This window comes from Phyllostomus discolor, chromosome 2 (genome assembly GCF_004126475.2).
Source record: "Phyllostomus discolor isolate MPI-MPIP mPhyDis1 chromosome 2, mPhyDis1.pri.v3, whole genome shotgun sequence".
Taxonomy (NCBI): Eukaryota; Metazoa; Chordata; class Mammalia; order Chiroptera; family Phyllostomidae; genus Phyllostomus; species Phyllostomus discolor.
This window is the reverse complement of record NC_040904.2, coordinates 52,826,604-52,839,393: the sequence shown is the minus strand read 5'-3', so window position 1 is coordinate 52,839,393 and position 12,790 is coordinate 52,826,604. Positions and strand designations below refer to the sequence as shown.

The 12,790-nt window shown below is 43.5% G+C and overlaps 1 protein-coding gene across 1 annotated transcript in view; it reads left to right on the top strand.

The window, feature by feature from the left end:
• The window catches only part of LSG1 (large 60S subunit nuclear export GTPase 1), a 31,626-nt gene extending 20,125 nt beyond the window's left edge, over nucleotides 1-11,501 (top strand). The window contains exons 9-14 of the mRNA XM_028505198.2: nucleotides 1,326-1,427; nucleotides 1,564-1,707; nucleotides 3,649-3,772; nucleotides 6,124-6,203; nucleotides 7,505-7,675; nucleotides 10,941-11,501. Of these exons, the coding sequence (XP_028360999.1) occupies nucleotides 1,326-1,427; nucleotides 1,564-1,707; nucleotides 3,649-3,772; nucleotides 6,124-6,203; nucleotides 7,505-7,675; nucleotides 10,941-11,120 (801 nt within the window). The 3' untranslated portion in view covers nucleotides 11,121-11,501. The remainder of the gene's footprint in view (nucleotides 1-1,325; nucleotides 1,428-1,563; nucleotides 1,708-3,648; nucleotides 3,773-6,123; nucleotides 6,204-7,504; nucleotides 7,676-10,940) is intronic.
• Nucleotides 11,502-12,790: the final 1,289 nt, after the last annotated feature.

Sequence of the window (12,790 nt, the reverse complement as noted above, 5' to 3'; positions counted from 1 at the left end):
CCACCTGCTGCGTGCCGAGTATCCCGCTGGGGGGGGCCCTGGCCACGGATGGAGCAGACAGGACAGACACAGTCCCACCCTCATAGGTCTTGCAATTCCAAGTGATGAGGGTGAGGCAGGGGATGTTCAGCGCCCTGTAGGAGTTATCATGAGGGAGCCTGATTGGACAGGGCGAGGATGACAGCAACAGAAGTCCCTTCCCCTACTCCAACCCCCAACAAACAGCGTTTAAGCATATAGTAATATATCATGTAATCAAGATACAAACATAACATTAGGAGAATATTGAAAGTAGTAAGCAGTTACCTGAAATCCTTAAGAGTTTATATCTTAAAGTGTGATGTAAGGTTTGGACAAGTGACGGTGGAAGAGCATTCCAGACAGGTGGAAGGGGAGTGTTGAAGCAGAGCCCCAGGAATGGAAGAGTGGGTTCGTGGCACGGCATGTGATTGAGTGGCTGGAGCTGGAAGGGTGGTCAGAGTGGAGAGTGGGTTGGTAGGAGTGAGTCCTCTTTAGGTCTTAGAATAGAGATGGACAGGTTGGGATTTTATATCAAATGGGATTGGCATTTTATAATCTTCCAGTCTGCCGGGAGGATTCTCGGAACCACGTAAGGGCGTGAATTGGATTTGGAGGCCCGGGGGGAAGCCTGGGAAAAAAGCAGAGAACAAGAGTGGCATAGTTTGAGCAATAAGTTTGCTTGTCATTTTGGAACTACTTTTGTTCCCGGATATGACCTGCTCAATGTGAGGCAATGCAACATTTCATATTTATTGATAGCTGGGGGAGAGGCAGAGGTAGAACAATAGATATTGTTTCTCCCAGAACCCAAGAGTAATTGAAGAGTTTTAGTAGCTTGATAACCCATGTCAAGTCATTGTACCGTTTTAAGTTTTTGCCCGGCAAGACAGAAACTTGGTGATGTTAATAAAAGTAATGGTATGTTGTAGTGATGAAAATGCCTGATGTTGAGCTTCACCCAGTATGGGAGGTCCAGTGAAAACTCTGAAATGCCTGTTGGTGGGAGGTGGGGAAGAGCTGGGAACCAGGCAGTGAGTTTCACTATAGCATCTGCTCTTAGAGAAAAACCTATAAAAATGAAATGCATTTATTTAGCTTGACTGTTCGTCACTGGAAACAAATTTGAATAAATACAACCATACCACGGGAGGGGGGAGGGCGCCTGACAACAAACAACTTGCAGCACAGATCATCTTCCGAATCAGGTAGACGCTTGTGCTGGAGCTGCCACTGTTCGTGTAATACCTTTGGGTCTTTGATAGATGCACCATTTGACTGCGCAGTGACTTCTCATTCTCCTCCAGGTGGGCTACCCGAATGTGGGTAAGAGTTCAACAATCAACACCATCATGGGCAACAAGAAAGTGTCCGTGTCCGCCACACCTGGGCACACCAAGCATTTTCAGGTACTCATTTCTAAGCATTGGCCTCTGTGTCTTCTCAACCAGTTCCTCCTGCTGGGTATCTTCTGAATGCCTTTCATGTGCCGCTCCTTCCCTTCCTTTGCTGTGGGCCCACATAAACTGCTCATGTGTCTTTCAGACTCTCTTTGTGGAACCTGGCCTTTGCCTGTGTGACTGCCCAGGCCTGGTGATGCCATCCTTTGTCTCTACCAAGGCGGAGATGATCTGCAGTGGAATCCTCCCAATTGACCAGATGAGGGATCACATTCCACCTATATCACTAATATCCTTTCTGCTTTGCAAAGACCCTGGTTGTTATGTGTGAATTGGGGCTTTGGGTTTATTTTGGACATTGCCTCGCATTTAATGTGTTCAGGACTGGTATCTGAGAATGGAAAACCTGAAATACTTACTTACTAGTGCTCTGCCCAGGTTCATGCAGCAAGACAGCAGCAGCACTTAAGAATGAGAGCCTCACGTCCTGGCTGCAGCAGGGCAGCCTGGTATAAGTGGAGGATCCTAGGCTGGGATCTCGGCTGCCAGTTGCAAGCCTGTTTGAATCCTGACACTGCCGTTTTACTGAGTGACCTTGGAAAACTTGCCTAACCTTCCAGAATCTTTCCCTTTCTATTAAATGAGGGCAGTAATCTCTGCCTCACAGTTAGAATTTAACCGTAGCTAACGTGTATTGAATTTTTGCTATGTAATTTGCTAAACACTTAACAAGTAATGCCTCATTTCATTTTCAAGACATTCCTTGAGGTGGGTACTGTTACTGAGGAAACTGAGGCACACAGAAGTTAAACAATTTGCCGCAGATCTCAGTTAGCAAGTACAGATTAGGAACTTTGCTGTCAGTGGTATAACGAGTTAACTTACATAAAGCAGCTAGGCTAGAGTCTGGCATGGAAAACGTACTCATAGATGGGTCTGTTAAGAACTGCAGGGTCTAAGGTTTAACCCTACTTAAAGCTAACAAGTTAGTCTTACTGTTTCGTGGGTGCTGGCAGAAGAGGAGACTCCGTGAAGCCTGGCATGCAAATTTGCTAACTTATAATTAGGGTCGAATCCCAGGCCCTGCATGATTCTTGACAGGATTCTTCATAACTACACTTAAAGCCACAACTTTTGTTTACCCCATTTTGTTTCCTCTTTCTATAAGAAATAACGAGTAAGAATTCATTCACTATGATAAATAAAATATGGTATATCTCTAACATAGAATACAGTTGTTTAAAAGAATGCATAAAGTACAATATAAGGAATGTAGCCAGTAATACTACAATAACTATGGATGGTGCCAGGTGGGGGCTAGACTTATTGGGGGACCACTTTAAAATTATGTAACTGGCCCTGGCTGGTGTGGTCCAGTGGATTGATTGCTGGACTGCAAACCAAAGAGTCGCTGGTTCCATTCCCAGTCATGGCACATGCCTGGGTTGTGGGCTGGGTCCCCAGTAGGCGACGTGCAAGAAGCTACCGCACATTGATGTTCCTCTCCCTCTTTTCTCCCTTCCTCTCTCTAAAAGTAAATAAAATCTTTTTTAAAATAAATAAAATTATGTAATTGTCTTACCACTACACTTGTACACCTAAATCTAATACAAAATAATATTGGAAGTAAACTAATTGAAAAGTTTTTTTAAAGAATGCGTTAAATCTACTTGTAGTAACCTGGAGAATCTCAAAGCATTTATTACAAGTCAGATTAGGTTGGGTTCTGTGGAGGATGCAGGTGTGAATCCGATGTGGATCCTGCCCTTTCAGCGTTCAGTCAGTCGGGGATGTGCGGCACAAACATGAGTAACCAGTACAAGACAGCGATAGGACATCACAAGTAGGTTAAGAAGACTCTGGGTAATTAGGCAAGGGAAGAAAAATAGCCTCTGCTTACAGAGGTGTAGGGATCAGAAACAGACTTTGTGTCTGAATTAGGATCATCTTACAAATTTGATAGTTCCTTTAAATAAAAATGTGTCACCTTTACGATGTATTTCAGAGATATTTTAATGTCACTTAAAAGGATTCATTTGGAAGTGATCACTGGTGCATAAGGCTTCATTTTAAAAAGTCTTTTTAAATGAATGAATACCTCTGTTGCTCTTTTGGAGAGGTGAAAAGGGTTTTTCCATAGAAGTGCTGAAGTACCATGTTCTTCCAAGCACATGTCAGATGGCACGGGGAGAGGGGTTCAGTTCAAGGGTGGTTTCCTTGACAAGCTTACATTTGCCAGAATATTCCAAGACATGTTTTAGAAGCTACCTATGGCATTAATATCATAAAGCCTAGAGAGGATGAAGATCCCCATCGACCTCCAACATCGGAAGAACTGCTGACAGCTTATGGATGTGAGTTGTGATTTATTTTAAAACATGAACCAAAAATAATACAGCTAATGAGAGAAGTAGTCCTCTGCAAAGATAACAAATTCAGAATTTTTTCTTAGCATTTTTCAGTTAATCTTCCATGGTTGATATTTTTGTTTTCTCTGCTGGCCTTGCCTAGAAAGTGGCCTCCTCCAAGTAGCTGGATTGGTGGTGGCTTCAGGGTCCAGCAGTAAAGGAGGGAGAGCTGAGCGCTACCTGAGTGGTATTTTACTTCATTGTGCTAAGTGCTTTGTAGAAGTTAGAGGAAGAGATGCTTCGTATCCCTTGCCTCTTCCCCAGGTCTGCCCTTGCCTAACCGTCATCACAGAAGCCAGTCCCTAGTTCCCTCGTCTCAGGCCCTTCCCACATAGGAGGCCTCCGTGTGGGCAGTGTTCCAAGCTCCCGCAGGGAGCGCAGGTCCAGCCGGCAGTTACCACAGCCTTATAAAGGAAAAGCCCGAGCACATTCACCACTTTGGTGGTACCCTGGCACCCGAGTGTAGACACCGTGGTTCTGACCTGAGGCTACGTAAGCTTCTTGTGGAGACTTCTCCCAAACAGGGAAGAAAGGGAGTATTTGGGGAAAAATGGATATGCTCATCGGAGCAGGACAGTTATGAAGACAGCATCAGAAGGGAAAGACCTCAGAGTCAGCAGCGGAGCTGGTTAGGAGAGGGACCTGAGATGTCTTCCCTCCCCTTCCATCAGTCCCTTGTAAGCCTTGGTTAACTTTAAAATGAGTCCACAGCTGTCCCACCTCCATGTTTTACCCAAGTTCTACATGGGAGTTATCTTAGCATATCATTTTTCCATTTTTGATTGAGTTGTTTACCTTAAACAGAAACTTGAAAGGTGGTCTGGGGAACCTGCATCCACCTAAAGAAATAGCACTGTCAGAAACCTTTCTGTGCGTGTGTGACCTGCCTTTAAAGGGGTTGTCTCCACCTGGGAAAGAGTTCAGTTTGAGAATTTACTGGCGGAAAAGGGTGATTTGATAGGAACAACACTTAAATCAGACCTTGAATTTCACCTTCATTGAGAGTCTTTAAAGAGGATAAATACTAATAAGCATTTGTGGTTAAGACTGGTATAATCACAGAATCATAGGACAGGAAGAGACCCTGAAGATCACACCACCTCTCTTACTCTGTAAGACAAGTAACCTGAAATCAAAGTGACATACCTTGCCCAAGCTGGGGTCTGGCGGGTGGCTTAGCCTGGATGACAGCCCGGATCCCTGACTCAGACCTGTCTCCGTACGCCGTCTGATGCAGGCAGAGGAAGGGGAAAGCCAGCTCGCAGGAAGGGATGACTGCGCATGCAGTTTCAAAGATTGCCGCCTGTAGGTCCATGAAGAATGGTCTCTGACAGTTCATTTTAAAGATGTTGCTAAAGCTCAGTGTGTATTTTCTTTAAATACCAGTGCAGCTGAAGCGGCTGTTCATATGTTTGTTAGTGACTTACACTTGTATTTCTTTTGGGAATCACCTTTTCTCTACACATTACTTGTTTTCCCCTTGACTTATGCTTTATGAAATGTGCCACAAATGTTTTTCCCAATGTTTGTGGTTTCTTCAGGACTACAGAAGTTAACAATTTTAATAGATGAGTTTTTTTCTTTTTTCCCTCCCGTGGCTTGATTGGATTTGGTGTTTTTACTTGGGGAAGGCCTTCCATATCCCAAAAGGGTAAAACTGTTGTCTGTAGTGTCTTCTGTTTTTTAAAACCTTTACATTTTTAATCTGCCTAAATGTACTTTTGCGTGTGGTGTGAACTCTGGGATTCTGTTTTCTTCTAAACTGAAAGAGCCAACACACAGCTAGTATGTAAGGGAGCTGAGTTTTGAACCCGGCTGGTCTGCCAGAGCCTGTATTCTACCCACTGTGCTCTGCTACTCCCTTCTGAGTTAGTATCAAGGGACCTCTGTTGTGTGTTTGGGAGACTGGAAAAAGTGTGAGCATGTGTATAAGAGGACTTGCTCTGTTGCTTTTTGGTTTGCTGCTAATATTGACAACGTAGTATTCTACAAGTAGGCTCCTTGAATAAATGTTTAAAATAAAGAAATGGAAGAAACAAGTGGAGTAGAAGTTGTATGTGTTACAATGTGGTACTAGGATATTGGATAAAACAACATGGTCTCTTCTCCTGGGTTATCAGGGCTGTTTTTATAATGCTAACCAGAATATTTTTTACAGTGCTAATTGACTTTTAAAGTAGAGAGTCAGGATGCATAGTGAGGTAAGGGAAAGGACTAAGCTTCCATCACCTCAGTTATCTGTGCTGTGGTGTTCTGTCCTCTGACTTAGGTTTTGTGGAATCCATTTCTCCTCACAGGTATGCGGGGGTTCATGACAGCGCACGGGCAGCCGGACCAGCCGCGGTCTGCACGCTACGTCCTGAAGGATTACGTCAGCGTGAGTGAGCCCTGCTTCTTGTCGCTCTTGAATAATTAGGTCTTCTTTCTCCATGGTATGAGTTTAGGAAATGACAACCTGTTAAATTATAAAGGAGATACAGTCTCATTGAGATTGTTTTATAACTGGATTTATATTCTTGATGCAAGAGAGCTAGCATCATATAAATCAGTGAAGTGACTGATAATGTGAGAGATGAAGGTCTCTGAACACCTGTTGTCAGTGAAAGCAATAAATTAATGTCTGGTTTTTCCAAATCCTATAGCACAGTCTTCCATGTAATACAGTTCTTTATATGCCCTACACTTATCTAGTAATGATAGTAATAGCTAACATGTATTCAGAGCTAACCCTGCTGGGAATAGTTTTGAATGTTTTACATGTATTATCTCATTAAACGTACATAAATCTGTGAGGTTATTATTCTCATATTATAAATGAGGACGTGCCAAGTTTTGGGTTCTCCTCATCAGGGAAAGAGCAGCTAACACTACCTGTCTCATGAGATTATTACAGAAAATATGTGAGAACAACATACAGGTGTGGAGATACACACACACCATGAAGCTCAGTGCCTGACATATAATTAGCCCCAATAATTTTTATGTATTAAGCTCTTAATTCTTTCCACAAATGAGCATTACAAGGCCCTAGTGATAACAGGTTTGAGGATTTGGCTGTATTCCCTCCTCGGGGCCACGTTAGTGGGGATCTTGGAGCAGAGAGAGAAAGGTGGGCAGTCACCTTCTCTTGCCCTCAGGTCAGGGGAAAATAGTGGAATCCTTTGTGAGTAAATTATTTACTTACCGTCTGTAGACCTGGAGGATGGGAGGGCGCATTAGAAACAGTCACAGTGTTTGGAGTGTCTGTGGTGAAACAAGGGAGGTCTGCCCCAGCGAACAGCTGCCGCCGGCCCTGCGTCCCCGTTAGCGCAGCCACACTGTCTGGTTGTGACCTGGTCTTCGCTTTGGAAGATGCACATCGTAAATGTGGTCATAGAAGCGTGCCCAGGAATGCTTCAGTGGAAGTGCAAATGAGGCAAAAAGGAGCACAAAAGAAGAGAGATTTTATTCTTGCCTGGCGGCTGTGGCAGGAGGCTCGGCCTCTGGAACACCAAGACCCATCATCAGTTTAATGGGCTCTTCAGCTGCAGTCTGCCAGCTCCATTCAGCTGGTCACCGAAAGCAGGAAGCCTGTCGAGGGTGCCTGGTGGGGGGCCTTGTCTGAGGACTGCTTCTCTGTCCTGGGACGGCACAGGTGGCACTTACAATGCACTGCTACTGTTCATGTGGTCTTTACAGGGTAAACTTCTGTATTGTCACCCTCCTCCGGGAAGAGACCCCATGACCTTTCAGTATCAGCACCAGCGACTACGAGAGAACAGATGGGATGGTGGTGAAACAAAAACACAGCCGGGGGGAAAAAAGAGAGAACAGATTGAAAATGTTGTTGACAAAAGCTTTTTCCATCAGGTAAGTTTTAAAGTTTTTCTTAATTTCTCCTCCAACGCATTTTGTGTAACATTTTTGTTGGCATACAATTCACACATTGTAACACTAAATTCACCTTTTTAAAACACACAGTTTAGTAGTTTAAGTTACATTCACAGAGTTGTGCAACCATAACCACTAGTTTTAGAACATTTTTATGACTCTAAAAAGCAACCCCAGACCCATTAGCAGCTGCTCTCCATTTCCCTCTCTCACCAGGCCCTGCCAACCACTGATTTACTTTCTCCGTAGATTTGCCTGTTCTGGACATTTGTTATAAATGGCATCATACACTGTGGTCTTTTGGGACTGGTTTCTTTAATTGGCTTTAGTGACTTCAAGGTTCATCCATGTAGCAGGACTGTATTCCTTTTTCTTGCCAAGTAATATTTCATTGAGTGGATAGAGCACATTTTGTTTATCCATTCAGTCAGTTGACGGACAGATATCTGGGTTGTTTCCACTCTTTGTCTATTATGAATAATGCTACTGTGAACATTCATGGGCACGTTTTTGTGTGGACATACATTTTCTGTTCTCTTGGGTATATTTTTAAGAATGGCATTGCTGGGTCATATGGTAACTCCACATGTAACTTTCCAAAGTAGCTGCTACATTACATTCCCACTAGCATGTATAAGGGTTCTAGTTTATTTTATTTACTTTTACTTTTTAGAGAGGGAGAGAAAAAGAGAAACATAAGGGAGGGAAAAAGAGAGGGAGAGAAACATCTATCAGTTGCCTCTCACACGCCTCCTACTGGGGACCTGGCCTGCAGCCCAGGCGTGTGGCCTGACCGAGAATTGTACCAGTGACCTTTCAGTTCGCAGGCCAGTGCTCAGCCCACTGAGCCACACCAGCAAGGCTCTCCCTTTTTTATTTTAGCCACCCTAGTATGTGTGACGTGATGCTTCCCTAATGACTGCTTTTATGTGCTCATTGGCACATGTACATATCTCTTCTCTGGAGGATTGTTCATGGTTGTTGGGTTGTAAGAGTTCTTCGTATATTCTGGATATGAGCCTTTATCGTTTATAGTTTGCAGATTTTTCTCACATTTAGTGGATTGTCTTTTCTCTGAGCTACCACATTTTAATCACTGTGTTTATATCACAGGTACAACTTTTTAATTTAAAAAACTTTTTCAATTATAGTTGCATACAATATTGTATTAGTTCTGGGTGTACAACATAGTGATCAAACATTTAGTAACTTAACAGTGGTCACCCTGTCAAGTCTAGTATCCATCTGGCACATCACAGGTACAATTTGTATATGGCATTTTAAAGACCAAATTGATGTGCAGAACAGTTAAGTCATATAATCATACCTAATATATATTTTTAAATACTTTTGTGACTACTATAACCATAAAAATAGGACGCAGCAGTCAGATGCATACAGAGAGTGACTTTTCCTGTATCTGTGTGGCGCCTTACGCAGCGGTCCTGCCGAGGCACCCGGGCAGGCACACCGTCCCCCTTCATCCTGGAAGACACCGAGGCTGCAGACGGCACAGTGACTTACTTAAGGACACTGGTTTTAAGTGGCAGAGCTGGGTGTGGATTTAAGTTGTTGTGGTTCCTCGTTTGAATTACTTCAAGTCTGCCAGTATTTAGAAGAAAATTTACCAATAAGCAGAAAAATTAGAGGTTCTTTCTTGGGTCTATCACTGTCATACAGGACATTTAAGTTGAAGTTTTAAGTGTTTGCAAAAAGTTTCTAAAGGTCATGTATAAGAAAGCTGAAAAGTTATAGGTAATTATGGAATAATTATCTAAGCTTTAGTTTCTAGAGTAATGTTTTACTATTTTAAGAAGACCATGAGATACTGCTTTTTTAAAATCGATTTTTCTGATTTAATTTTTTGTTGTTGAACTTTTCTTTTTGTCATTTTTTTAAATGTTTCTTTTTTAATAGTTTTTACTTATTTATTATTTATTTATTTTTAGAGAGGGGAAGGATGGGAGAAAGAGAGAGAGAGAGAAACATCAATGTGTGGTTGCCTCTCACGTGGCCCCCACTGGGGACCTGGCCTGCAACCCAGGCATGTGGCCTGACTGGGAATCAAACCTGCGATGCTTTGGTTCGCAGCCCGCGCTCAATCCACTGAGCTACACCAGGCGGGGCCAAGATACTGCTTTATACTTCAAAATTATATCAGATTAAATTTTTTCTAGTCAGTAAACTTATTTTTTCTTACTTAAATCACAAGTTTACAACAACTTTTTTGAGTACTGTGTGCCATCTCTTACACTGATTGTGAACAAGAGTAAGATGTAAGAGTAAGATAAGAAAATTAGTAAGACGCAATTACTGCCTTGATGGGAATCACATCCTAGCAAAGGGAAGATTGGCAAGGTAACAAATAACGTGCCATGTGAAGTGTGGGAGAGAGGTGTGAGTCAAGGACTCTGAACCCGGACCGGAGAACAGTTGTGTCGGGGCTGAGAGCAGAGTGGGTGACTAAGAGCTATCTGTAGAGAGGAAGCGATGTTTAAGCTGGACTTTGAGAGACAAATAAAAATGCACCAGTTGGAAGGAGTGGCGAGGGCCAGATTTCCAGGCAGAAGGAGTTGCGTGAACAAAGGCTTACGGGAATGTGGGGTTTATCATTAAAGAGGCCATGTTGTAGGTGACACTGTGTGCCCTGTGAGAGGATCTGAACTTGATTCCCCTGGCTACCAGGAGCCGTCAGAGATTTGTGAGGGCAGGAATGGAGAGATTATGATTAGAGAACTCTTGTAGAAATGAGTCTTGCAGTGGCCCGATGAAGCTAATGAGCACCTGGGTTAGAGCAGTGGGGAGAAAAGAACGAAATTCCAGAGACCAGGATCAACAGAACTTAGAGGCCCACCGCCTGTGTATAATAGATGAGGAAGATGGAGAGAATGCGCCTTCTTGGCAGCTGGGCAGGTTCTTCATACTACTCACTTAAAAAGTACAGAGAGTCAGTTTCTAACTAAATGTAGCCTGAGGCAGGTCGAATTTCAATATCAAGACAGATTTCCAAGAAGTAGCTAGTTCTGTGATTCTCGGTACAGATAATTTTTGAGGCTGTGAAACTAAGCAAAGTTGAGGGAAAGAGAATGAACTAAACACACAGTACTGAAAACTTAGCATTTAATGGGGAGAAAGGACCAGGTAAAGAGATGGAAATCCACTATCTTGGAGTTCTCAGTAAACAGTACTGTGCATATCTTCTAAAGGAGACTGCTGATTGCTCAATATTCTCTCTCGTTGTTAGGAAAATGTGAGAGCTTTGACCAGAGGTGTGCAGGCTGTGATGGGCTATAAGCCTGGGAGTGGCCTGGTGACCGCAGCCACTGTGAGCTCTGAGAGCAGCACTGGGAAGCCCTGGAAAAAACATGGCAACAGAAATAAAAAAGAGAAAAGTCGTAGACTCTACAAGCACCTGGATACATGAATGCAACAGAAATGGCGTCTGCACTGTGCATCTGGAAAAGAGCAGAAGTGGCTTCTTGCCTGTGGTGCTACAGGATGGACCCTGCTCTGGGAGCGCACAGCCCACCCAGCAGTCGGTGGCAGGACTGCGGAACTCCTGGAAGCACCGGCTCTGCCTGCTGTAGACATCTGGGAGCCCCAAAAGCCTCCTCCTGTAGAAGGCTGGGTTTAAGAAGGGGTGGAATGTTTGTTTGTGTAAACATACGCAGACTTGTAAGTTGGAAATTGTTTGAAAAGATACTAAATTTCCAGATGTATATTTGTTTGTATAAACATACACACAAATGTATACTAATTTATAAGTTGGGAATTTTTTGAACAGATAATTAAAATTAAATTACCATTAACGTGTTTTATTGGTTTATGCACATACACTGCCATTTGGACATTTCACATTTTTTTTAAAGATTTTATTTATTTATTTTTAGAGAGGGAAGGGAGGGAGGGAGAAAGAGAAAGAGAGAAACATCAATGTGTGGTTGCTGGGGGCTGTGGCCTGCAACCCAGGCATATGGCCTGACTGAGAATTGAACCTGCGACACTTTGATTTGCAGCCCGCGCTCAGTCCACTGAGTTACGCCAGCCAGGGCTGACATTTCACATTCTTTATAGACAATTTGCTAAAACCTGACTGGATTTTTAGATGGATTCTTTTAGGTACATCCTTTAGATTAATGATTCTCAACCTCACGCATACTCAGCACACCCCTGGTAGGGCAGAAGGCATATCAAGTCTTGGGATGAGGGGGCTGGCATGTGTTTTTCTGTAGCTAACTGTCAGGGAGTGAGAACACAGGCAGTCAGCTTGTGTTTGTTTTAGGCATGGGGATCGCTGATGCCCTTAGAACTTCCTCAGTACTGACGACCATTAAGAGGAAGACAAGGGCAGTTTTCCTTCTACAGTCACACTCACTCTAATACACTTGTAGTGCACTGTGGCCATTTAAGCCACTGACTTCTTCACCTTTGTCTCCCTTTTCCTCTGAGCCTCGTTCCCTTAACCCAGATCAGTACCTTGTTTTCTGTCACAGATGTTTGTGGAAATCTAATGGAAGTGATGGCTGCTCTCTAGAAAAATGCACATTCCCATATATACAGTTTTGCAAAATAGAAGATTTGCAGACCCCCTCCCCCAGAATTCAGCCATGAATTCACAGTAATACCCTGCCTTGAAAGGGGGGTAGGGGTGGGTGGAGGTGGGCAAAGGGGGACAAGTGCGGACGGGAGGAGACTGCTTAGGGCGTTGGGCGCAGGGTGCAGATGACACTGGGTTGAGTTGTACACTTGAAACCTGCATGGTTTTGTGAGTCAGTGTCACCCCAATAAATTCAATTAAAAAAGATATTTGAAATTGTGTTATATCTAGGGAATGACAAAATTACATGTATTTAACAAATACTTGTTGACTACCTACCATGTGACAGGAAGGACAGTCCAAAGAAATGACAACAGTGGGGTGGGCTGTGAAGCAGGAAGGAGCACCACAGGATGGAATGTGGCCAGAGCCGGGTCCCTGGGGCCTTGGAGCCTGTGAAGGGAGCCTGGGTGTTCTCTCCAAGCAGTGTGTACACCAAGGGAGGGTTTGTGCCAGTGAGGAATGAGATGTGTTCTGCTTCATTTTATACCACATGA